Genomic DNA, 27,488 nt, shown 5'->3' with positions numbered 1-27,488 from the left:
TGGCACTTGGACATGAGGGACGATCATCATCATCACTAAAAAAAGGTAAAAGACATTTTATTTACTATGTATTTAATATATGAAGGAATACTGGTTAAGTAAAAGAACAATGTCAAAATCATTACTCATATAGAAGTAAATCTAGAATGGTATGTCTCTGAGTTCTCAAATCAAGTGAAAATGACTGCTACATTGACTTTTATTTGGTTTTATATATGCCCTCTCATCTTCTCCGGTGACACAAATAATTGAGAGTCGCCTGCTTTACTACTTAGGTCTGTTACAACAATCTTGAAGGGAGAAAGGATCAATGGTGGGCTAGGGGTAGGTGTCCTAAAATGGCATCAGGTCAAAAAGACACCTGAATTTCATAGTGCCAAGTAGAAAAGAATATAGTTACAATCAGGTAGATTTTTCTCCTTATACCCTAGTTTTCCCATGATACAAAATGCTACCCTTCCCAGTTTGTGAATATTCTTATAAACACTGGAACAATTTTAGGCACGTTTAGGCTATTCTAGAAAAAGTGTTAATCAGACTTCAAGTCTACAGTGTACTTTATTCCTCTTTGTCTCCTATAAATACTGCAGAGTCCATCCTTTCTCTTACAGTCTTCCCCAATTTGGATGGTCTTGTCTAAAGCTCATCCATCCTTCAAGGCCCAACTGAAACTCCACTGCTTTTGAGAATTCTTCCCTGAATGCTCCAACTTACATAACCCCTCCATTTTGGGGATCCCTGTGACAGTCAGTGCCACACTGTTGAGTGTTTAGGTACATAAGGAAACTAAGTAGGAAGCCCTTAGTGCAGGAACTACTGTTGACCCACGGCCTCTTAGGTTCCAGAATCTAACACATTAAAGACTTAATCTAACTATACTAACTAGACCACTATGCTAGAAAGAAGGAAGTAGAGACCAGATAAATAGAAATAGGAGAGAACATGGAAAGGGGAGGCCCAGGAAGTAACCACAGAGGAGAACGAGGGGAAGGAGTGAGGGGAGTTTGAGGGGAGAGACACTGGCTTTCTCACATGTTTACTTGAGGGGCCCGTGCTTCGCATTAATGTAATTTTCATTTTGGATTTCTATTTTCTTAGCCAACTCATATTGCTTTAATTGACTGTACCTAGAAAATGAAGGCAGATCCTCTTCATTGTATGAGGATGAACTCATAATTCTATGTAAGAAGTAATATGCCGGTTCAGTACTAGCTTTCCTTTCTTCTCTCTGGAAAAGTACAAGTCAGGTAATTATAAAAAGGAGATTTTGTAATAAATTAAGTAAAATACACTATAATGTTTCCTTAGTTATCTATGTAGCCAGCATTCTGATCAGGCACACTATGTTTGCCCCTAAAATCTCACATGGCTTCCTAATAAATAGATCCTAATAAACAGATGTGAGTTTGTGTTGAGGCTATTTTGTCCTGGTGAGCCTCTGAATTGGCCAGAGTTGTATCTCTGTGTTTTCTTGTAGTTTCTGGGTTAACCTGGAAATCATTGCAAATGGATAATACAGGGGGATTGTCTCAGCAGGAAATCCTAAATCATGTGTATCTTCCAAATGCATGTACAGTGCAATTTTTTTTTTTTTTTTGGTAGGGCTAACCCAAGAGGATGATAAGTGATCAGTCACTAGAATGATACAGAACCAGGGACAGGAGCTGTGTGTCAGAGTGATAGTGGGGCTTATGGACTGAGGAATATTCAACATACTTTGAATAACTTGCTACGTTTCAACAAGTTGGGTAAGGAATTTTTGAGAGTAACTTGCCCAAAGGTCACATAGCTACTAAGTGGCAAAGCCAGAATTCAAACCCAGATAGGCCTCATTTGCATGAATCTTTTTACTCCCCTCCAGCCCATTTTCTGGTCCTGCCCACTGGCATGGAGTTTCTGCAAACAAAACTTCCAGTGACTATTTATAGGTCAGAGTACAAAGAAAAATTAAATATATGATTTTAAATAATTAGACTGCTTTACTCCTAACTGGTTTCCTTTTTCTGTTTTTCTTGTCCTTCTGACTAACCTAGGACATTTTCCATGATCTATTTTTCTTCAATTGAGGCTTCTGACTTCATCTGTTAGTCATTTCCCTGTAGTTGTAAATATCATCAAAGTTGGGAGAGACTGCCTGGATTCAGTTTTTGCCCTCTTCTTCCTACCCAATGTAAATTACTTGGACTAAGTTTGTGAAACTCTACCTTCTCTATAGAAACCCGGTCACTGAGAGTCCCATTTGTCACTTACACTTAGTTGTGTCTTTCTCTCCCAAAAGGAAGAATCTGTGCCAGTCGAGGATTTGGAGGTAGTCATATCAGCATTAAAAACAATTCTTCGTTGTGTCTCCTCAGATTCTGTCCATTGATTTGGTGATGCTTCAGTATTTGCTGTAGTTGCAGTGGATTTGCAATGACAACATTTTCCTAGTGACAAAAATTTTTTCAGATTTCTCTTGCTCTTCAGTGGCTTGGGAAAAGCCACTGTGCTTATAATGGGCTTTATGTTTTCTTTTACTTGATCTTCCAAAGGGCCTTCTGGAAGTTCTTCTTTCTCAACGTCTTGTAAAACAACTTCATCTTCATCAGAAGTTAAGCCCTCTTCCACTTTATTTTCTGAAACTTCTTGATTAATATCATGAGTTACCAAACGAATGATAAGATCTTTTTTGCTGTGGACATCTTTTAAAAGCTCCACTTTGGTGATGTCAGGCTTTATTAAGTTCTGAAATGAATTCCTACTAGCAGTCTGGAATTGAAGAGAAAATATTAAAAACTATTGCCTCAGTCATTTTTCCTATGGTTCTATAGTAATAAAGCAATTTTCACATGGTTTTCAGTTTCAATTTAGTAAAATTATCCTCAAATGCCACTTACTGGTAGAGTAATAATATGTGATATATTTAAAAGAAGAAATAAATAAAAATCATAAGGAATATTTGCTCATTTCAGTAATTCTTTTTTTGCATTCAAGAATAATGTTATCCTTGGGCCACCTGGGTGGCTCAGATGGTTAAGCGTCTGCCTTCGGCTAAGGTCATGATCCCGGGGTCCTGGGATCGAGCCCCGCATCGGGCTCCCTGCTCAGCAGGGAGCCTGCTTCTCCCTCTCCCTCTGCCTGCCGCTCCCCCTGCTTGTACTCTCTCTCTAATAAAAAATAAAAAATCTTAAAAAAAAAGAATAATGTTATCCAGTCCAAAGAAGGGAACCCTAGTAAGTTTTGTTTTTGCTTCAAATTTTACTTTTTACTTGCCAAGAAATGCAAAATGCACAAATACTGTAATTACATTCTGTTTTCATCATTTACCTGGAAAGTTCTGTGACAGACTTAGGACATGTTTTTCTAAACTTCTTAGTGAGAGAGCCAATCATAAGAGCAATCTAAATGTATATATTTTCATGAACAAAAGACAAGGTATTGGCTGACCTGGATTTTAAAACATGATTGTGAAAGACTTTGCATGTTCACTTTTCACCCTCCACATTCTAACCCTTGAACATATTTTCCAAAGGGAGCTTCAGAGAGTAACTTTTCATTCCTGCTCACCTCCCTGGTCAAATGTTACTTTCCATTTTGCAATGGTAAAGACAGATCAAGGAAAAGACAGTCATAAATGACTTTTTCATTTCTGTAGCCTTTGATGATGCCACAGAACCTTTACATTAATTTGGGTTATCAATCTTAGATCTCTGTAAAACTGCAACCCAGAGTTTCAGATAAATGCTGCCTTTACAGTAGTATCTTTTGTGCAAAACAAAATGAAAGAAGAACTCCTCTAAGAAACTGAAACATGATCAGTCTTGATGATCTGTGCTGGGGGAGGGAAATAGTGGTTCAAAAGCTCGGAGTCGTCGCTATGGCTCCAGGATGTGTAACTGTAGGAATCTTTGAGAGGCGTTTGTCTGGTGTGTTGGGAAGCTTTGGTACCTCAGAATAGCAAATGAAGCACTGCTTATGGATTCCTGACTGAGGACTAGCCTGGGAGTTGCCTGGATTCCTTAAACTGATCTCCCGTTCTTTCTGAAACCTCCATGCCCATGTTGGGGATGGACGGCACCACTGTCCACCTAGCTGCAAAGCATCTGTCTTAACTGAGCTAGCTAAGTCTGTTTGCTTTCCCTGAGATAGCTTTTGCTTCCCTTACGAGTAGCAGCAGTAGTTTCTTTGGATTAGCTATTCTCTTCCAACTTTCTGTGGGCTATAAAGAGATAGTTAAAGTACTGATAAAGGATGTAAAAGAAGAAAGCAGGTAGCCAAAACTGACAGGTGATTAAGAGGTAATCACTTAGAGGTAATGTTCTATAGAGAGAAAAGGACATTTTAGAACTGGAAAGGACCTTCAACTGGTCCAAGAAACTAAGGACCAAGGAGACTCCATCAGTGCCTACGACAATCTCAGTATTTGAGACTAAAAAAAAAAAAAAAAAGATCCGTAATGTATTCACCAGCTCTGAGACTTAGTTCAGTGGGCTGGAAAATAATGCTAAGGAAAACATGCTCCTAGGCTTGTGCTCTAAGCAGGCTGGTTCTATAGAACTTTGCTCAGTTTGTAAATCACAGACTATATACTGAGTGTGAGTGCACACCATCATCCTTGCAGGAGGCTCATTTATGCAGATAGACTTTGGTATTATGTGAGAATGTGGGACTGGATTAGTGTAACTCCATCTCCCGGAAAGACCATCCCTATGTCCTAGTGCCCTAAGATCTGTAAACAGAACTACTTTTTCAATTGTTATGTTGTACCAAGGACAGTGTTTTGGCATTTCAAGCCCCTTTAAAGTATATTTAAAGCCCAAATATAAGACTGTAGAAAAACTAGTTCATAAAAATAGAAGTATGAAGACAGCTGGGTCTAGAACAAGGGTAGACTAGGAAAGAAACTGGGTCCCTCCTGAGTATGTAAGAGTATAGGGAACTGGGAGAGTATTATGTAATGGAAGTGAAATAAGAAGAAGCAAATGAACTCTAAAGAGCTTGCAGTCTGATGTTTGTTGATGAATGTTGCTAAGTGAAAACAAGACTACTGTGGAGCCTTAAGTTTGAGGATTTCAATCTTTAACAGGTTGACCTGTTATTCTAACTGGCCCTTTTGGACCCATATAATACTATGATAATGTATATCCATTAAAAAGAACTGTGGGGACTATAAAACTTGCATTTCTTTCGGGTTGCCAAATGAGGACTACAGTTCCATTCAGTCCTGTTTGCTGGTAAGGGTATTTCCCGGTATTCCATTCTTCAAGAAACGGCAGTTTAGTCTGACTGGCTAATGGAAAATAGCCTGCCACTTTTACACTGAGCCACACTGCTGATGGGTGAGTCCCAGGAAAGCAGAGAAGTGGCTGAATCATAGTGTCCCAATTCTACTGTGCTGGGCAAGAGGAAATTGACCATATTTTATAAATGCATTCCCATAGACCTCCCCGAGGAAGGAAATCACAGGACAACCAGGTCTCAGTAACTACTCATTTCTTTTCACCACTGCGTTTAGCACTTACCTCTAATGGTTTTACATTCAGTCGTCCCACCTCATCCAATGAGATGCGTCTTTCTCGCTTTTGCTTTCCTGCATCAGGTGTGCCCATTGAGTGACTCCTCCCACTCACTGACACTCTTCTCAGTTCCTTGATGCTGCATCCGGTTCTAGTTAAACACTCCAACTGCAGTTTCTCAAGAGGTTGTGTTTTTATAGAAATGACTCCTAGGTGATCTGCCACAATGTCTGGATCGATATTGATTGGTTGTTTCCCACGGTGAGGAATTATTTTAATTGGAAGTTCCTCTTCACTTAAATCTTGACCTAATTCTTTTTGCTCTAGCTCAGGCCCTCTTTTAACAGCATGCTCATGCACCTTTTCAACAATTCGACTAAGATCCAAATCGCCAAAGAGATCAGCCTGTGAATCTTTTGGGCTAAGTGTTTCTAATGGACAATTGGAAATTTTACTGATGAGTAAAGAAGCTACCTCTTTAGGGAAGACATTGTTTGTACCTTTCATGTCATAATAAAGTTCTTCATGAGTTCCAGATTGTTGTAGTACCTGATTATAAACAGAATCGACGATCTGAGAAATAATTTCTGTACTTTCTGGACTTAAAAATGTTTCTTCAGGTTTATCAGCTACAACACTAATGTTATTTCTGGAAATTTCAGCTGTCACAGATTTTGTCAATTGACATGCAATTTTATTTACCTCAGACTTTGATAAGTTTTTCACATCTCTGCTTGAGGCACTTGGCAACTTTACTAGTTTAGCCAAGAACAAGGCCAGCATTTCCTCTAAAAATCTAGCATCTAACACAGTCTCTTTTTTGGTTGAAGGCTTTTTCTCTGACTTAAGGTCATCAGTGATCTTAACCACTTTTTCCATAATTTTGACAGCTTCCAGAACTAACTCTGAACTTGATGCTTCTTCTTCTACTTGAGGATGAAGTTCTGAATTGGAAATTTCCTTCACCATTAAAAATCCTATTATATCAGAAAGGACATTGCTCTTACCCATTAAATCTTTATACACTGAAATATGGGAGCCAGAGCACCTTAAAACACTGTTATAAACAGAAGTAACTACTTTTTCGATAGTTGTACTATCTGCGAAAGATACCGTGGGTGATTCTTTGGCCTGTGGCACTACTATAATTCGACTTTTAGAGAGATATTCTTGGAATGAATTTAGGATTTTTGAGATTATTGTTTGCATTTCAGCGTTTAGAGAATTGTTTTGTTTCTTATCCACTTTTGGAAACATAGATAAAAGCTTTGACAAAAAATTTACAGCAATTTCTTCTATTATGTAAAAAGGCAGTTTGTAAGCCCGTGATGGCTGAGGCTGGGGAACTTCAGTGGTTTGGATGACATCTTTAAGGATACTTTCAATAACACTGTCAACTTCTGTACACTGATGTGACGTTAGCTCTCCAGAAAAATAGTTCTGCAACTGGTTGCCAGCCACTTCCTGTACAACTAAATTAACTATGGTTTCTGAAAGGATTTTGCAACCACTGCTGACACAATTTTGTATGCGCTCTTGAGATCCAAATTGTGGCAAGAGATTATTATAAATAGTCTGAGCCACTAATTGAATAATTTCATCATCATTAGGATGTAAGGATTTTACATACTGTACAATCATGTCTTTATCTTTGGAGATCTCTGTCATAATTGTACTTACTAACTTCATTTGAAGGAAATCCAGTTCTGCGTGCAAATTATCTTCGGATATTTCTGTTTTAGCATTGGTTACTGTTGAGAAAATTTTTGATAAAAGAAAAGAAATTACACTTTCTAAAAATTCATAAGGTAGCATTATGGTATATGGCGATGATGTTTGACATTCTTTGCAGGCTGTTTGGACTACCTTATGGACCTTTTTCATAACCTCCTTAGATTCTAGAGGCAAACATGCTGCAGCCGGAACTTCATCATAAAGTAGCAAGTTTAGCTGATGCTGAAAAATTTCTTCTATCACTGCATTAGCTAGCTTTCTTGCTAAATTTTCACCGTTACTATTTATGTCTTTATAAATGGAGTCTTGAGATCTATATTCCTGCAAAATATTGCATATAGAGGAGTGGACAATCTTGTTGACCAACATTTTATCGCTTGATGGTATGTTAGCCATAGAAGGTGCCTCATCTAAAGAATCTATCTTAGTTGCAGCTGCCGTTTTTTTCTCTCGAGGTGCTTTATTCACAGATGGTTCTTTTTGCCTGAGAGGTACATTGTGAACTGATGAAACTTTATCTGTAGATGGGAGGAACTGACTTCCCTGACCTAGGTTCAGTACTTTAATTTGAGCATCTGAAAACTCCTTTAACAGGGAATCAATCAGTTTCATAGCTGTGTCATAGAGCTCAGTCGGATTTACATTTTTGGTTACATTTTGACGTGCATCATCTGTACCCAGTGAGGAATCAAAAACCAATTTGTTTACTATTTCAGAGAGAACATCTTCTAAAAAGTTAGCAGGAAAAATCCCACGGTTATTTTCTGGTGGATTGTCTGGTTTACTAGGTTTACTTTTAATCTCTTTATCTTTACTTTTTTTATTCTCTTCCTCTTTTGCAGGAGCACTGTGTTTAGCTGGATTTGTTGAGTCAGGCTGGGCAAAACCCTTGCCATCTGCTTGAGTTACATATACCGCTTTATCACCTAGGGGATTTGGGGATTTTGAATCATCTACTGGTTCTTGGAAAGGAGACAATTCTAAAACATTTCTGTAAATGCTTTCAGTGAAATTTTGGACACGTTTAAGACGCAAGGTCTTTTTGTCATCTGTAACTCCATAAGCTGGAGAATCTCTCCTCTTCTCTTGGATCTTTCTATTTCTCACTTTGGATTTCAGAGATGGTAATTCAGAAGGTCTATTGTCTTTTTCTAATGAACTCCCTCTTTTCTTGTCACTTTTCTTTTTATCTATTTTTAAAGCTGGTTCCAGGACAACCTTCTTGTTTTTTGTATCATCAGTAGCTGATGAAAGATGTTGGTATACCTCATCACCTTGCCCTTTTTCCTCTTTTATACCCAAAGTGTCTTTCTTCTTGCTTTCATTCTTTTTAGGTGCCATACTCAAATCTGGTCCCCGAGTATCTTCACTTTCCACAGTAGTTGTTGGAAAAGTAACTTTTGATGCCTTCTCATTCTCTTTTCCAATTGACCTTTCCTTTTTCTTTTCATCCCCTTTCTTTTTATCTGCCACACCTCCAACTAAACCTGATGCTAGGGTAGTTAATTCGCCCTTCACAATGCTAGTTAGAGCAGTACATATTGGCTCCTGGATGCTGCCTGTCTTCATAAATGTCTTCTCCTTTTTGAAATTCTCTTTTCCATGAAGTGCTCCTCTACCTATTTCCAAAGTGTCCGTTATGTCTTTCAGGCCTGAGGTTAGAGGAGTAAGTGTAGGTAATTGTTCTAGTGAAGAAACTGGGTTCTCCTTCAAGCTTTTATTTATTTTTGTAAAGGTATTATATGGTAGGTGTTGAACTCTTTGGATGATGTTATCCACATTTAGAAATGAAAAGAAGGTGGAAGACCAGTCTCCTGAAAAAAGTGGTTGAATCTTGAAAGCAGAGATTGCCTTTTTGGCTAAAGCAGCTATCATCTCTATAACAATGTTACTTCTATCATCTTTCTGAACATTGTTAGATCCATACATTTCTATGACCTCATCATACACAGAATCAGATATGTTATTGACTGTCTCTTTATCTATTGGTGGAAAAGAAAACCTTTCTCCAGAATTTGCTAGGACTTTAATTTTACTTTTCCTAAATTCTCCTACCAGGGCATTTGCAAATTTTATAGCCATGCCCATGGGGTCTTTTTCTGATATCTCTTTGTTCTTAGGGTTTTCAGCAATACTTGGGAGAGTATAAAATTTGCGAACAAGGTCAATTATGACATCTTCCAAAAATGTAGCAGAATACACAGAAGCCTGTGGGAAGCCTGTGAGTATTTTTTCTTTATCAGGATTCAAGAGTTCAATGATATGGTCATTTTTGGGTAAGTCACAGGGAGGTGATTCTTCATCATGTAAAAATGGCTGCAGATGGTGGTCCACAATTTCTTTCATAATGAAACCAGCTATTTTCCTGAGGAACAAGCCTCCCTTTTTGTATGTATCACTCTTTGTTTCATTTTCTAATTTAAGTTTTTTCATAATACCATTACATATGGAGTTAACAAAGTTCTCACTTGCCTCTAATTGCATACTTTCCACGTGCTCCCCTGCTGTGGCAAGTCTAATTTCATGTTCAGAAATTTCTGTTATAATTTCATCTGTCAGTTTTGAAGCTGCATTCACAAACTCATAATCTGGTGGCACCTCTTTCTCACTGAGTTCAGTTTCAGTCTCAGATGAAGGGAATATATGTGCTAGAAGCTTATAAGTAATATCTTCTAAAAGGGAACGTGGCAATACAGTGATGCATGACGGCAAGACATGGCTATCATCGTTGATGCTGTCAAGCACATTTCTGATGATGTTTTCATCTTGGAGGGAGGAATAGGAAGAAGTTGATAATTCTCCCAAAACTAATGACTCCACTTGATAATCATAAATTTCTCCTAATAGCAAATAACATATTTTTTGCCCAAAACTGGCAGCATCACTTTGTATAGCTCTATAAATATGAATCAGAGATTTATAATCATCTAATAGTTTTTCATAAATTAGGCTGACAGTTTTTTTGACTATTTCTTTATATCCTTCTGAAAAATACAGATTTTCATCCAAGTGATCTGCAACTAAAATTTCTGATGTGGTGAATTCCAGCACAATTGATTTTACTAATGTTGTAACAATTTTAGTTACATTGGTTTTTGCTTTACATGGGTTTTCGGCAGCCAAGACATTATGTGAGAATACATAAAGGATTCTGCATAAAAGATCAGAAATTACATCCTCTAAAAAGACAGCTGAATTCACAATAAACAACAATTCTCTTTGTTGAGGATGTGTTGCTCTCTGTTGATAAGTTTGACCCACTGTACCTGAAGGAAGAGTTTTATCTGCAGATAAAAATGACTCAAGATGATGGTTAAATATTTCTTTTATTATATAACTTGCTATTTTCGTAATAGGTATATTACTTATGCCTTTTTTATCTTTTTTAAGAGACTGGTATAGATTTGAGTGAGAAATATCAGCATAAATGGCATCAACCATAGCCTGGATATCTTTCTCTGAAATCACATTTTGTTTTTCATTTCCATGTTTAATAATGCATATTGCATGTTTAGAAATTATTGACATGATCTCATCAATCAGCCTCACAACTGTGTTGTGGAAGTCTGACTGCAAAATGTCTGGGTCTTCTGCACTGCAGTTCAATGGATTTATCTGAGATAAAACCTGAGTGACGATTTTTTCCAAATGTGTATGTGATAATATGGTGGTATATGGTGTATAAGTCTGTCTCTGGAGTCTTGATTTACTAATAGCATAATGAACTCTCTTTATCAAAGCATCAGCATGGAGTCTTGAATATGATTTAAAAGGCAGCTTTGCTATGAAATCTGGATGAATTTGGAAATCAAAAACTTCAGCCAGGATAATTTTAGTTACCCTTTCAGCCAATGTTTTTGTATCATTGAGAAAGTCTTTACCAGGTTCCAGTTCATATTCTTGTAAAACTTTGCTATATACCGTGTCAATAATTTCGATCACTACTTCTGTATGCACTGGTGGCAAACATAATTGTTCCTTAGCATTTTCTAGGATGCTAACTTGAGCTTTTGAGAATTCTTCCGTTATCAAATATATGAGTTTTTCAGCTGTTTCCAACAGTTCTTTTCCTGAATCTCTTAATGAGTTTGTTTGCACAATACCTAACACTCTGTGGAATATTTTGCTTAAAACCCCAGAGATTACATCTTCCAAAAAGGCTGAGGAGTAAACACCGGCAAAAAAATGCTGCCTTCTCACATCATCAAAGTATGTATATGATGGAGGAAGTAATGACTTTCCATACACAAATGGATGGAGATGCTGTTGACAGATATTTTTAATGATAAAACCTGCTATTCTATCAATAAGAACATTGTTACTGCTTGTAATATTGTGCTCAACTGCTTCTTGAGACCCAGAGTTTTGCAACATATTTCTAAATACAGAATCAACGAGATGCTGAACATCATCCTCTGAATAAATAGATTTGGTTTCTTCTTCATCTTTTGAAAATCGAATTTCATGTTGGGAAATTTTCATCCTAATATCACTGACTAGCTTTGAAGAGATTTCATCACAATTAATTCCTGATCTACCTTTTGGAGTTTTGCTGTATGGAACCATGTTATATGTAGAAGGAAAGAGTCTAGATAACAGCACTCTAATTATGTCTTCTAAAAGTGTGTATGGCAGCAAGGTGTTATATGGAGATAAATGCTGGCTTGGTTTGGTGGATTCACTGCTGCCGCTAAAGATGTTCTGAATAATGTTCTCTGCTGTTAAAGTAGCATAGGAGGAAGATGACAAGTCCCCAGAAAACAGTGGGTGAAAAAGATAATCAGAAATAGTGGCTACAATTAAATTGATAACATTTTCTGCAAAAATATCACTGTCTTTGAGTTCTTCATTATCAACCTCAGTGGTTAGTCCATGCTGTTGCAGAACATTCTCATAAACTGAACTGACGAGTTCATCCACAGTGTCTAGATCTACAGTGGGGAAAGACTGCTCTTGGTCATCACGAAGAATGCAGATTTTAGCTTTGTTAAAATGGTTATTTATTGAGTTTACTATTTTTTGGGTCATTTTATCCAGTTCACATTCAGTGTTATATATTGGATTGAAGATCTTTGATAATAGCCGGGCAACAATATCTTCTACAAATGCATTAGGATAAAAGTCCATACCTAGTGATGATGGCTTCTGGGGTCTATGTGACCCTGTGACCTCACTGAGAACCTCTTTAACCATATCTGATATTTCATCTAGTGAAGTCATTGAACATGGTAAGCCCTCTCCACACAAAAAGGGTTGAAGATGATTTTCAATAATCTCTTGAATAATGAGACTGGCCATTCGGTCAATCATAATTGGGCTTTGGCTTACTATACTTTTCTGGACTGACACAAGAGAGTCAGACATCTCTAAAACATTATTATAAACAGACTCCACCATATTTTGAAGGCTTTTTTCTGTATATAGATGTTGACAATCATATTTAGTGAGCCAAATCTTATGCTTTGAAATGGCTGACAAAATCTTATTTATTATACAGGTGGATACCTCATTAAAATCTGAAGTCAATAAATACTTCTTTCCCAAGCACGAAGGCTTGCAGGGTGGAGAAATGAGCTGAGATAATAACTTCCTGATGACATCTTCTAAAAATGAGTGTGATAACATGGTAGTATAGCCCGTTGAATGTTGACCTTGGTAATTAAGTTCTCTCAGGTTGTTTTGAAGTTTCCGCAGTATATTTTCAGCTTTAAGAGGGTAATATGAATTAGGCATGAGCTTTCCTACAAAGCACAGTGGGAGTTGGTAGTCTGCACTCTCTCTCAATATGCCGTTAGTTATCTGTTCTGCTATTGAGGTGGCAGCATGTGTCAGATGACTGCCACCAGTAACTTGTAATGCATATTCCCATGAAACAGCACTATTAACTGAGTCAACAATCTTTCTAACAGTTTCTTTATCAATTGGTGGAAAACATACCCTTTCTTCAACATCTCGTAAAACAGTGACTCGAGCATTGTTAAACTCATTCACCACAGAGTTGACATCTAATATATTTATCTCATTGAGCTGAGCTTCAGTGATGTTTACATTTTTGCCCTGCAAAGAGGTGGAGAGATTAAGGAAAATGTCTGCAATTATTTCCTCCAGAAATGTGTCAGAGTAAACTCCTGTGTTCATGCCTCCTGGATATTGCATGTTAAGAATAGCTGTTGCATTCTCTTCCTTTTTACCTGGTCTTCGAAGAGGAGGTAGAGGAGGGAATTTTCCTGAAAACTGCTTACCAAATGGGGCTTGTATTTTGGAATGAGTCACAGTGAGATTATTCAGTGGTTCTCTCAAAGGCTTGCTGTCATAATTCATGAATCTTGCAGAGCATTTACCCGGTCTTGATTCTTTTAATTTTGGCCTTTCTCTTTTTGGGAAACCAGGGAGTCTTTGTCTTCTTCTATACATTAAATGCTTGTTTGCAAAAAGTGGACTTCTGGGAGGTCGGTTTATACCACAGGACAGTTTTTCCATTAAGGATTTTACCAAGGTATGGGAAGTAATACTAAGCACAGATTCTTGATCTATTTCTGCCAGATTTTCCAAAAGGGCTGACATGTTATATTCTTCAAATGGTGAGCCACGGTCCATTGTTCCCCTGCAATAATTCTCTATGTTTTGAAGTATGTTGGGCAGTTGACCTTCTGCTGGTATTTCACCAGAAACAGCACCATCTGTAAGGAGGTTGTTGGCTGTACATTCTTCCAAAAGTGTTTTAATAAATTTCTCACATACAATGTTCAGAAGAAAAACTGATTTTGGGGAGAGCCCTGGGTTATTTCTAGGTATTCTATGACTTTGCTGGTTATTTGAAGATAGGAACCTTTTTCGTGGTATTTTACCAGAATCCATATTCCAGTTTGGGCATTCATCTGGCAAAACCAAATTGAAAACAGTATTAGAAATTTTATTGACTACTTCTTTGGATTCATGAGTTTTTAGGCTACCAACCAGAGTGCCTAATTTGCATGCCAGAGAATTTAGTTTATTTTTCTGTACTAGTTGATTAATTCGGTGAGTAGATAATTTCCAACCTCTGGAGCCTGTCTGTCTTTTCATAGTTTTGGTTTCGTTGCGAATGGGCAAACTATGACTTTTAAGCCTGGAGAGTGGTTTGTTTCTTCCTCTCCTGTCAGGCTGATGCTTTATTCCTATTTCCTTGGACAGGACATGGATCACTCCTATTAAGAGATCCTGAAAGAGATCATCGAAGTCAGCCACAGCTACTCTTGGGCAGTAAATATATTTTGTTTTCACAGAAACCATTTCTTGTGTAATGTCTACCTTTAAAATGTCGCTATTAAAAAGGATTCGAATAATGATTTCAGAAATGCTTAAAGCAAGTCCTCTGATAGAAACTGACCGACTTACAAATACTTGTGAATGAATTAAAATAAACTTGCTAAAAGCTGCATCTTGGTTTTCCAGTGATTTCTGTTTTGTTCCACCATCTTCAGTACAATCACAAATGCTTGACATTATATAGGAAATAACCAATTCAGTGAGATATTCACAAAATTGATAAAGTGAAGTATCAGAGTTAATGCTTCTTAGAGGCTGTTTTGATTTATATTTTTTCCTTAACGGTGTGGAAACAAATACTTTTTCATCAAGAGGACCTTAAAACAGAAAACATTACTATTTTTAACATGCATTAAGGGAAAATGTTGAGCATTCAAAATACTAGCAATATTTTATACATGAATTTTACCTAACTCAAGAAATAGAAAAACCTAGTCAAGAAATTTCGGAACTGAGTTGTCTTCAAATCTCTATTTCCCACCTGTGGAACCTTACTTCGGCCATGAAGTTAAGAATATAGCCTAATAGAATTCAGATCTCTAACTGCTGGTTTCTTCCTTGTATAAGGAATTAAAAGCTGGAAATCCTAGGGCAGAGAAATGATTTTTAGCTTTGGTTGCAAAGCCCTAGAGTGATTCCAGTGATGACTACAGACCTCATATAATTCTTGAAAATATTTTCAGCTGTTTATCTAATTATCTAGTTTGGGACTATATAGTATACAGTAAATTGAACTGGATGAAACTACTGATGTTTGACAGTTTTTGACACACAAAATGGTTATTTCATATGGTTCAACCCAATATATGCATGTAAGCATTCATAGAAAGAGAGTGCAGATATCCTATTTGTAAACATGGGTTTGGAGTACTGTACTTAAAAAGAACTTAAGTCAGAACACTGGAATATGAACAGAACAAGAAATTTAATGCCATTGTTCTTATAAACTCTATCATCAATAACTGCAAAGACTTTAACTGTATATCTCAAAAAGAAGTTGGATCATTACAGTCAACTATGTATGAAGTCTGACTATACTTTAAGAAGTCATTTTTTTAAAAAGCACATGAAAAAGAAAACCCTCTTTGAACTTCAATTTGGGAATTGCCTTTAGAGCAGTTGTATGTCCCAAGCAAGACAACTGGTTTCATCATGTCATAGTCATAACTCATGCCCACCCAAAATAACTCACTTTAAATTATGCCCATTTAATTTCATCTGTTGATAGCAAAAACTGAACAATACTCCTTCAAATAACAATTAGGTAAATGTGCTCAACATTTTTTTCTTTTAGCATACTGACCAGTTTAAAAGCACATAGTTAATCAGCCACCCCAAATCCAAGGCTATTTTCAGAGAAGTAATGAATACAGCTTCTTGGATGTGAGAGTGCCAAAACTCATTGACTTTTCTTCTCTAAAATGATGCCAACTCTTTATAAGTCATCCCTCACTCACCTCTGGTTTCAAAGTTCTTGAAATGTGTGACCACAGCTGTAGTAACATATCTTGCTACTAGGTGGATTTCATGTGGTCCCAGTTCCTGATCTGCAAAAGCAGTGACTTCAGCCTCTTCAGGAGGTTCTGGTTTCTCTAACTTTGGGTACTTATCTTTCCACTTTTCCAGTAAAGTGAAATCTTTTCCACTTGCTGCAAGGCTTTGGTTTTCTTCTTTGATTTTAGAGCTGATTCTTTTTTCCCATATTTTAAGCAAACTTTTCTCATCCTTTTGTTCTTCAGACATCACAGACAAAGGCCCTTCCTGTGATACAAAAAATGGCTTCATTGTTTCTATACTTTCATTAGTATATGGGGTTTGGCTTGGAAGGCCATAACTCAACAGCATGGTATTGACAATATTTTCTGCAGCTATACCTATTTTGAGTGGAGAAACGGTTGTCTGTATTTGGTTTGGCTTAATAACTGGCTTGGGGAGCTCATAGTGAAGAACTTTTGGATTTTCACCTTCTTCCATTTCTATGAAGGACATGGGGTGCTCTGGTGCTGCTTGCACAGAGTCCCCGGATTTCTGAAGTGGTTTTTGTAATGGGAGAGAGCGAAAGGGGGCTTGATCAAAATGGCTAAGGCCTTGGGCTTCACTTCTAGAATATAACAGTTTAAGTTCTGATTCGAGCCCTTCCAATGGCTCTGTGGTTTTAAGTGTATCTCCTGCAGAGTATTTGACATATGAAGGTAGATTTGATGAAGCCTTCTCCTTTACTTTACTATCTTCCTCTGAATAAAAAAATAAGCCAGGGATTTGTGGAAGATCATCCCTGCAGCTAACTCCCTTTGACTTTGAAGTGAACATTCCCGTCCCAGTTGCAAATCTGGGCCAATTGGCAGTGCAGGCATTTTCAGCTAGTTGGAGCAGATTTTCCTTTGGATGGCTTTTGATCATCGACTCATAGAAATGAGTACACTGGTCCATCAGTGTGCTGATAATCTGACTTGCCACAATGTTTTTTTCAAATATGCTTGTTGAAGATGGTTCCATTTGGCATTTTCCTTTGTCTAACTTGTTCTTAAGTATACCAAGCATGTAACTGACAGTATTAGCAGCGTAAGTAAGCAGTTCTGAATGGAACGAGTGAAGCTGTCGAAGGGTATTGTGCATGTTCTCCTGGGAAATCATACTACTTGATTTAGATCCATTAGGAAACTTACTCAGTGGTTGTAGCTTGGGCAATATTGTTTTCATGAATGGTTTCTGTTGGACAGCAAAAAAGTTTTCAATAGGTATTTTCACAATTTCAGAAAAAGCGTATGTAGAGATATGTTTAAATTGTAGGTCTACAAATGATTCTAAGGTGTTCAGAACCCCTTCCACGATCTCTTGAGCAATTTGGTGGCTAGAGCCCCCGTGTATTTTGTCTTTCAGCTTTGCGTTATAGATTGGTACATTGTTGAGTTTGTTTGTTCTTAAGGAGCCACATTGACTTCTAGCAGTAGTTTCTTTCTTGCTTTCTAGCATTTCTTTACCATCTGTTATGAACTTCTGAGTCATGAAGTACACCTCTAATTTTTCTAATAGCTTTTTAACAATTTCCTGACCAAATATATTAATTTGTGCTTGGGAACCCTCAGCTCCAGAAGCAGCGCTTTTAAAGTTATGGTACCTGCTTTCACAAGCCTCAAGAGGTGACAAATTTAAAAGTGAAACAGATTGTTCTAATTCCTTTGTTTTCATTGAAATTTCATTCAAAACAGTCTCAGCTATCATCAATAGCTTATATTTTTCATTTTCCATGTCATTTGATTCCGTTTGCCATTTATCAAACATTTGACTAAAAATACCTTCTTTAGGGAAGATTTTCTCTAGCTGGGAAGAAACATTCTCCAAAGAGAAACGAACTTCTGGATTTGCAAGAGAGATTGTCTTAAAATTCCTCTGTGAAAGTTTGAGATCATGTGAGTATGAGTCTTTTATCTGGTCGGCCAAATTGTCATTCTTTGTAGCATATAATCCTTGCAAAACTGCATTAACTATTTTACTTGCTGTCATGATTTGATCAGAAGTTAAAGTGTTTACATTTACCATTAGTCTATTTTGCCTCACCTTTTGAAATTCATTCACAATTGTTTCCAGAATATTGCTTACTATATCCTTGGCATACATTTTTAGTTCTGCAGTGGGGAGTTTTATTCTCACCAAGGAGTTTTTGGCATCCCCTGTGGATAGCAGGTATGGCAGACCAATGGCAGTACTGGACTGACTGCCTCTGAAAGTCTTCCCTCTAGGACTTAACTTGGACGTACTTTTGGCTTTAGCACCACTAGGTCCTAGCTGTGATTTTGTTCCGAATTTAGGCAAAGAGATAACTTTTGATTTTGCTTTGAAGTCTGTTTTAAAACTTACATTAGGGCTGCCTTTGGAACTAGCATTAAAACTGCGTGGCCTCAGAGACTGCATTCCATCAGACTGATCTTTCAGGGACAAATTCTCTTCTAGATTCAGCAAAACAAAATTCGTAATCTTTTGGAGAACCTTTTGGACCAATTCTTCGCCCACTCGCAATGGAGAAAATTGCAGTAAGGTGTTTTCCAATGAAGTGACACTGATACTGCCTGTGTAAGGATAAGCTCGCAGTATCACAGGTTCAGGGGGGACACTTCGTTCTGCTTGTTTTGATTCCCGAAAGCTTGATGGGGTCACCAGTAATTCATCACGGCCAGATGCTTCCAATTCTCCCCTGGTCTCATTCTTTTCATATAAGGATGTCATGACTATTGAGAACATTTTTCTGAAAACACTTTCAACTATGTCATTTGCAACACTGCTTATATGTGACTGCAAGGTTTTTTTCCAAGCTGCTGCTGTTTTCATTTTAGAATCAGATGTAGAGTGGGGGGGTTCATTAAATGGAGGCCAGTGGTCTATGTCTTCCATTACCCTCTGACATACCTTCTTTAAAATTTCCTTAACCGCCCTTAACAAGGCAGTTGTTTTTTCCTGTCTAAAGTCTCCATTTCTAAATATTTCTTCCAAAACCCTTCTCAGGTTTTCTGCTTCTGATATAATTTGGTTTTGATATGAGTATTTTGAAAAAAGAGACAGTTCAGAGTTGTCTTCCATCTTCCTTTGACCCGGCAATATTTCATTTTGTACAGCTAGTTGTGTAAACAGGCTGGGATTCTGCTGTGAGTAAAACCTACTTGCCTTCAAAGATATTTTATCATGTAAACTCTTTAAGATGTTGTTGACAGTTTCACTCACAATTATGTTTTCTTGGAATGAAGTATTGTTTGGATACGAATACATCTTTTGGATTTCTGAATCTATGTCATTTTTTATAAGCATCAAAATGGTATTGGCAATTATGTCAGCATATTCCCTAAGACTAGCTTGTGATATATTAATTGCAGGTCCATGTTTTCCCCTGTAATTAGCAAATGTGTAATCTGTGACCTCTTGACTGAGAACGGTTCTAACTGTTGAGATTTCTAGGATATTCACATCCGATGGCGTTTGGTTTGCTTCAAGAAATACACTGTTGTTTTGTTTACAACTTGTAAATTCTGGGCCAACATATGTTTTTTCTGTAGTCTTAGTATCAAGAGTAAGTATCAAATCTCTTCTTTCTGTGGCAAAAGATTTTAATCTATTCAAAATGGCTTTAGTAATAAAGTGAACATTTTCCTCACATGGGTTGGAAGCAGAGTTCTTGGCATCTTGTTTTTTAAGTACAGTTGTCTGATTATCATCAGAATAAACTGATTTCAGCTGTACATCTCTTCCCTTTCTTGCAAATGTAATTATCTCCTTTTTCTCCTCAGTCATTGAGTCTGTAACAGGAGATGGTTGATGCTCTGCTTTGGGAAATGCATCAGAAAATGTCAGGGGCAATTTCAGAGAAATAGAATCCTTTGCATTTATGCCAAGCATGATAGCAGAAGTTAGATTTTGAAGAACAATATCCACCATATCATTGGAAATCACTGTGACACACGACTTAGGAACTAAAAGCATTGGGATAGCTTTATGTGCACACTTGGGGTTTGTTTCAGAGTTTGCTTCTAAATGTTTCCCACTTATGTTACACTTGTTAAGAGTGGATGCAGCACGTAGGAGATTATTCTCATCTAGTGTTTTCTCACAGATGTCACTTAAGATACCTTTGATGGTATCAAGTATTTGAAATTGAAGTTTTTTTCGATAGTCACTTTTATTGAACAGCTTTTCAACAATAGCTTCTGGCTGACCTGGATCAATTTCTCTGTCAAACAGGTTTTTTTCACATTCGCCTTTAGTAGACAGAATACTTAACACTGTGTTAACAACCTGGCTTGGGATACTGTTGGAAACCACAATATTATGGATTAAGAATGGACTTTTCATTTCCTTATCTAACTTATGTTTGATTCCTTGTAAAACTTGTCTAGCCACTTCTGTTGCATATGAATTTAATTTACAGGCAGTCAGTTGACATATTGAGGTGGTCTTTCCTGACTTGTTACGATCCACTGAGCAATAGGAAAACTGATCACCAGAATATGAATCTTTGATTGATAGCCATGGTTGGCTAAAAGCAGTCTCATCCTCTTGTAGAGGCAAAGCCACTGGAATTGTGAAATTGATGTGAGGACAAAAGAGAGTTTTTACTTTGGAAGTAGCAAATGTTTCTAAATTTGTTAATACTGACTGTATAATATCTTCAACTACATTCATTTTGGTCATTTTACCACTACTAAATGTGGACTGAAGTGTGCATGGATTTCTGTCCAGGATGGTACACTGAAGAGAGGCCTTTTCTCCACTGGCGTGTTCAGGAAAAGAGATATTTGCTGGACAGGTGATAATGTTAGATCTATTTTCACTTGCATTTCTATCTGTCATGACAGCAGAATAAAGTTTTTGAAGTATGGTTCTAATAACATTATCTGCAACAACGGTTACATCTGCCTCAGACACTAAAGGATCCATTATTTTATCCATAGATTGAATTGATCTGTGAGCAACTGGCTTATCACCAGGATGAGGAATGTCACATAAAGGGGACTGGGAGAGAGTAAGCACATTTAATTGATCAATTAAGTCATTCTGAAAAATTTCATTCAAAATCTTTCTTATAATGGGCACAGCTGGGGACTTTTCTGGTTCTTTGAGTTCTACTTCAAATTTTTTAAATGTTCTTTCTAGTTCCCATTGCTTAAGAGATTCTGATTTAGTTTCTTCTGGTGGTCTTTCCTCTCCAGCACTTTCTTTCTCTGTATCTGCAGGCTCTTCTAGATAGGACTCTGGGTCAGCCCCTCCTGGAAGAAAATTTCCATAGGTTGGCCTGTATCTGTAATTTTCAATGCCTTGCTCTTCTGGTTCAGTTTCATTAAATATATGAGGAGGCCCTAAAATTAAATCGACTAGATTCTTAAGCATTTCTTTCTCCTGTAGTGGTTTGGTTATGCCTGTTTCCAAATCTGGCAAGCTCACATTTAATTCTGTTTGAATAGCCTTCAAAATAGTACTTGATACTTTCTTTGCATGCATGTATAAAGCAGACTGCAGTTGTTTTTCATGTGTGTTTGTGCAAATGTTGATACTTTCACTTTCCCAGTACCTCTTGTTGCTCTTTTTATTTCCATTGATTATAGTGCCCAGAGTTTCTAAATTTCTTTTGGCAAACCCTTTCAATTTAGCAAAAACCATTTCAAAGATATCAGAAGCCATGACTTCCAGTTTATTTGGGTGCTCTTCTTTTGTGGTTCCTGTTTTGGGGGCAGTTGGCTTTCCCTTGTTGTTAGTCACCTCTTGACTACCTGGCTGGATCACACTGAACAACATGCTGGAGATTATGTCAGAGCATATGCCCATTTCCTCAATAAGCAAAGCAAGTGATAGGCTGTCAGTATCAATATAATCTGAGATAGCCTTAAATTCTGAATTTGTGAAAATCTGATCCATCTCAGCACTACATAATTTTCTAATGATATCTTCTAGAATTGTATAAGAAATGAGCTGAATATTAGACTGTAATGCAGTGGTTGTTCTCAAATTCTCATTGATCCACTCTCTATTTTGCTCATCAGATAGGGGAGAACATGGACGGTCTCCTATGAGCTTGTGTAACATGTCATATAAGGTATCCCCAATTCTATCTAACACTTGCAATCTGGTACATTTGTGGACTTCCTCTTGCATATGAGGGCACTGAGAAGGCACAAGTTGTTGTTGATCAATCTCAGCAGTTTCATATGAGATTTTAGACCTTAGCTTATCTGAAGGGAGAACATTGCTTTTATCTGTATTTCCACTTAACAGTTCACAAATGCAAGTTGCTAACGAACTTGTCATAATGTCATTATTTAGCTTTGTGACAACAAAGTCTAATTCCTTTTCATTGTCAGCAAAAACTCCTGTATCTATAAATTCTTTGGGAGGGCCACACTTCCCAAGATTTAGATTTTTCTTATTGTATTTGAGTTCTTTCTGGATAGCATCCAAAACAATTTTTACCACTTTAGTTGTGTAAGTACTAAGGTGAGATTGAAATGAAGATTTCTTGTCAGGTGCAGGTTTTGAATGATCAGCATGGCTTTCTAGTTTAAAGCAGTTTTGCAATTTTGGACAAATAAATGAGTTCAGCTTCTTAAAAACTGTGTAAGTGATCCTATCATTAATGTGAACTACAGGTTCAGGTATTGATTCAGTTTCTTCAGTTTCTAACCAGGGATGTTTTGTAGGGTCTATGTCAAGTACAGATAAAAATTTCATCTTCCTTTTACTCTCAAGCCATATTTCTAATGGCTCTTTATTTGGTACATCAGCATTATCTAGAGAAGTTTGAGGTACTGATGAAGAATGTCTGATAACGTGACTATAAGCTATGTGAAGTATTTTTAATACAGCATCTACAATTTCTTGAGCTACTATTTGGATTTCTGACGCAGAGAACATCTGGTTCATCTGTTCTTGATTGGACAGATCTTGTGGGCTTCCTGATGTAAGAAGTGAAGCTTCCTTATAACCTGAGTGACCAGAGAGCCCAGAAGATAGGTCTTGGAGCATCTGTGCTAAAATACTTGTAATTATATCTTCTGAGGCTTTTTGTATTTGATGCTTTTCATCTTGGCTGAAAATCAAAAGGTCTTTATTCAAACATGGCTTGTCCTTAAAAAGGTCCTTATTATTAAAAGCTGGAAGGTCAGTCTTTAATCCCCAATCATGAAATGCTACTTCGTCTTGATAAGCAGGCTTTGTAGATAAGTTCATATTTCTTTTGTACTTTAAATCAGCATTTTCCCCTGTTAACCAGTGATCAGGAGCCTGTTCTTGTAATTTTGCTTTTTCATCTTTGATAGATGAAATCAGTACATTTTCCACAATCTTGTCTATTTCTTTATTTTCGTCTTCAGAATAAAGGACCATGCCAGGAACATTAATGGGTGGAAAGAGGCATCCATGTCTAGGATCATTAGCTACGCTGGTGCTGGTGAGTCTGTGCTCTTCTTCAGTGCCAGAAGGACTACTCAGTCTTGGGTGTCTTCTCTTTTGGACATCTGTTTTTGCTGGTTTCTGATGTAACTGAGCCAAGACATCATCAAGTAGATGAAGGAGGATCACTGTTTCCTCAGATGCAATGAGTCTCTCGTTATTAAGTTCAATTTGTATATAACTTAGTGTAGTGTTGATTGCTTCCTCTATATAACCAACCAGAGAGGATTGGGAAAAAATATTTGACACTAAATTTTTTATGTCTTCTTTGCTAATCAAATTGGCTGCATCAGGTTCAGCACTGGATTTACTTTTGCTGGCTCTTTGAAGGAATGCATATGTTGGATCTTTCCTGTGTTGCTGATAAGCAGGTTCAGTTGTGATTTCAAGATGAGCAAGTTCATTTTGCTTAGAAGATGCAAGAGATGTCAGCTTTTCTAAAATCATATGAACCATATCTTCTGCAATACCACTCATGTTCTCCATAGTATAAGGCGGTGAAGCTTTTGACGTTTTTTCTTCTGGTGAAATGAAATGTTCCCCACTGGCTGTTAAGTCTGATTTAAAGTGAACTGACAAATTTTCTTGTGCAAATACCTCAATACATTTTTTCTCAACTGCAGACTGTAGCTTCTCAAGCATGTTTTCCATAATTTCAGCAGCTGCTGAGGAGATATTGACATTGGAGAGCAAGTCTCCTTTGTCAGTGTCAGTTTGATCAACCGAAGTTTTGGCTGTAACAGAAGCAAGAGTGGGGATGGTCTTGGTTAATTCAGGCATCATTTCATGAAAAATATTTTCTAAAATCAACTCAGATTCCTCTTTTAGGTGATATTTAAAGTTATCAAAAACATTCTTTAACTCCTGCATCTCCTTTACGACTTTTGCTTTTTCATCAGAAGACGGTGGGTGTTCTAAGGCATCTGTTTTAGTGGTAGCATCTTCAGATTTCTTTGTGCCTGTTTCAATCGGTGCAAAAAGGTGACTGTCGGGTTTACAGGTTTTAAGTTTGGGGGATTCAGCGGTCTTATTATGTTTAGGTTCAGAGGTTTTAGGTTGTCCTTTCCTGTGATGTGTTTTTCCCATAACTGTTCTTTCTTTGTGGGCAGAAGATGGTTTTACGGGTGCCGCTGGTTGCCCTATTGACCTGTCATCTGTGTCCGCACAGGCCTCTGCCTGAAATGTCTCTGCCTGAATACCTGTTTCATATAGAAGCATTTCACTGCATGTGCTACAGCAACTTGCACTATTTGAAGAGAGGGTAGAGTCATCAGGCATCGGGTATATAATATTTTGCAACCTTTCTTCATATTTTGTGATGGCTGGATATAATATACTGGTCACTGCAGCCACAACCCAGGTCATTATATTATGAACTATACTGTTCAGTTCTTCTGAAGTTACCTGGAAAGGAGGTAAGCAGGACACAAGGGAAATCACATATGAATTTACTCTATTGTAGGGACAGGGGCTAACCTTTAATTCCTTGTATCAAACAATGCATAGCTAGAATCCAGCCATGGTGTATAGAGAGAACATAGGAAAGGCTCTACTTAGAATAAGAGATTAATTTCAAATTGGTTTATTCTCTGTGGCTGTGATCTGCTCTTTGAATACGATTCCATTTGATTCAAAATCCCTAGGAACATTGATTTTCAGCATTTATTGCTGAGCATAAATGGCTTCCTGGTTTAAAAAATAGCCAAGAGGGTGTCTAGACTCATAGAAAACAAATGCTCGGGCGCCTGGGTGGCTCAGTTGGTTAAGCGACTGCCTTCGGCTCAGGTCCTGATCCTGGAGTCCCGGGATCGAGTCCCACATCGGGCTCCCTGCTCAGCGGGGGGTCTGCTTCTCTCTCTGACCCTCTTCCCTCTTGTGCTCTCTGTCTCTCATTCTCTCTCTCAAATAAATAAATAAAATCTTTAAAAAAAAAAGAAAACAAATGCTCTGGCAAAAAGTAAAACTGTGTTGATGATCCAAGCAATATTTCTTAAAAATACAAACCATGAGAGACTATGGACTCTGAAAAACAAACTGAGGGTTTTAGAGGGGAAGGGGGTGGGGGGATGGGTTAGTCTGGTGATGGGTATTAAAGAGGGCATGTTCTGCATGGAGCACTGGGTGTTATACGCAAACAATGAATCATGGAACACTACATCAAAAACTAATGATGTAATGTATGGTGATTAACATAACATAATAAAAAAAATACAAACCAGATTACCTCTGACAAACTATTTCACGAAAAAAATTTGCAGTCAAAACATTCATGTGCCTAGGTGGCTCAGTCATTAAGCGGCTGCCTTCGGCTCAGGTCATGATCCCAGAGTCCTGGGATCGAGTCCCACATCGGGCTCCCTGCTCAGCGGGAAGCCTGCTTCTCCCTCTCCCACTCCCCCTACTTGTGTTCCTGCTCTCACTGTCTCTGTCAAATAAATAAATAAAATCTTAAAAAAAAACAAAAACAAAACCAAAAACATTTATGTGCCTTCGCAGAGATAGCCTCCTTTTATGTAGGCATCTGTCCAGCTAGCAGGTAAGGGTGAAAAAGTACCACAGCAGAAGGGTCAGCCTGTGGGCTCTGCGGCCCACCGGCTGCTGCCTTCCTTTGTCCATTCACTGTGTTTTTATGTATGCAGATGACCACAGCTACTTGTTAAGGTTTAATGAATGGTCAACAATTAGCAGTCATGATTTAGCAGAAATGAATAGGCTTTGGGTCCAACAAGAGACTATCAGTGCAAACTGTCTTGGAGAGGGAGGCAGAGGATGGTTCATGAAATAAAGAAACACATTAATCTCGGTCAAAAAGGCTGAGCTAGAGCTGGGATGGACTCAAAGGGCCAGAAGGCTGGGCAGCAGAGGGAAGTTGGGGGTCTCCTTCACTGTGAGCTGAAGTAGAAACCCAGGGACCAGGCCTGAATGACCTTTTCCTCATTGGTTAATTGTACTCACTGTCACAGCTTAGACTGGACCGGAGGCAGATGCAAACTGCACCTGCAAAACTCTACACTTGTTTATGTACTTCTTATTGCAGATATATTTTGGGAACATAAAAATCCTCCTGCCTATAATAAAATAGTATTTGTTTTTAAGTTATTGTTACCCTCAAGACAGCCAGACCAAGAATGCATACCTTCTGCAGACACTCTTATTTCTCAAAGCTGTGGATACAAGTTGGCAGCAAAGGTGGGATGCCTTGCATTCTGGCTATGCATTGTTTGATATCCTGGCATTTGGGCACCAGATTCCCTAGAATGTGGTTGTTGCCTCCCAGTTACCTCCAGATTTAGCTTCCAGATTGTTCAGGTTTAGGCCAATATTCAATGAAAAGTTAACACTTTGTCAAATATAGCATATCTCTCCTGATCCATTAGAGAAGGTTTGAGAACCACTTCAGATAAAGCCATTTTTTCCCCCACTCCAATTCCCATTTTTATTGTGATTAAATAAACAGAACATAAAATGTACCATTTTACCATTTTAAAGCATACAGTTCAGTGACATTAAGCACGCTCACAATGTTGTGCAAACATCACCACTATCTAGTTCTCTTAATGCATTCTTTGTCACCTTCTGCCCCTACTAGAACATGGCTATTGAGTTTGAAAAACATAGTTTGGGATGACAACATATGGTTGAAAAACACTTCTTTTACATAAACATGTCCTAAATCAAACACTTCTCAGAATAATAGCTAACCATTAATAGGTAAGTTACTTACCTTCTTGGTCTAAATTGGTCCAAATCTGTTCTAATACATATGAGCTAAGAATTTCAATATATATTATTTTCTTAATACCACAGAAAATGTACAGAAGACGTACATTATTATTCTTAAGGTAGCTGAGAAGAGGCATTTTCAACCTTGATATATAAAACAGGGGCATTCCTACCCTGATGTTTATAGCAGCAATGTCCACAATAGCCAAACTGTGGAAAGAGCCAAGATGTCCCTCGACAGATGAATGGATAAAGAAGATGTGGTATATATATATATATATATATATATATATATATATA

The 27,488-nt window shown here is 37.6% G+C and overlaps 1 protein-coding gene across 1 annotated transcript in view; it reads right to left on the bottom strand.

The window, feature by feature from the left end:
- The window catches only part of LOC110576030 (fibrous sheath-interacting protein 2-like), a gene marked incomplete at its 5' end in the record, with an annotated part of 73,291 nt that overhangs the window by 9,135 nt on the left and 36,668 nt on the right, over window positions 1–27,488 (bottom strand). The window contains 5 exons of the mRNA XM_021685107.1: window positions 1,041–1,228; window positions 2,251–2,748; window positions 5,502–14,854; window positions 15,995–18,402; window positions 18,460–24,869. Coding sequence (XP_021540782.1) covers window positions 1,041–1,228; window positions 2,251–2,748; window positions 5,502–14,854; window positions 15,995–18,402; window positions 18,460–24,869 — 18,857 coding nt within the window. The remainder of the gene's footprint in view (window positions 1–1,040; window positions 1,229–2,250; window positions 2,749–5,501; window positions 14,855–15,994; window positions 18,403–18,459; window positions 24,870–27,488) is intronic.

The sequence above is a fragment of the Neomonachus schauinslandi genome, chromosome X, assembly GCF_002201575.2.
Source record: "Neomonachus schauinslandi chromosome X, ASM220157v2, whole genome shotgun sequence".
In the NCBI taxonomy this organism is placed as follows: Eukaryota; Metazoa; Chordata; class Mammalia; order Carnivora; family Phocidae; genus Neomonachus; species Neomonachus schauinslandi.
The sequence above is the reverse complement of the archived record's forward strand: the minus strand, read 5'-3'. Positions and strand labels throughout refer to the sequence as shown.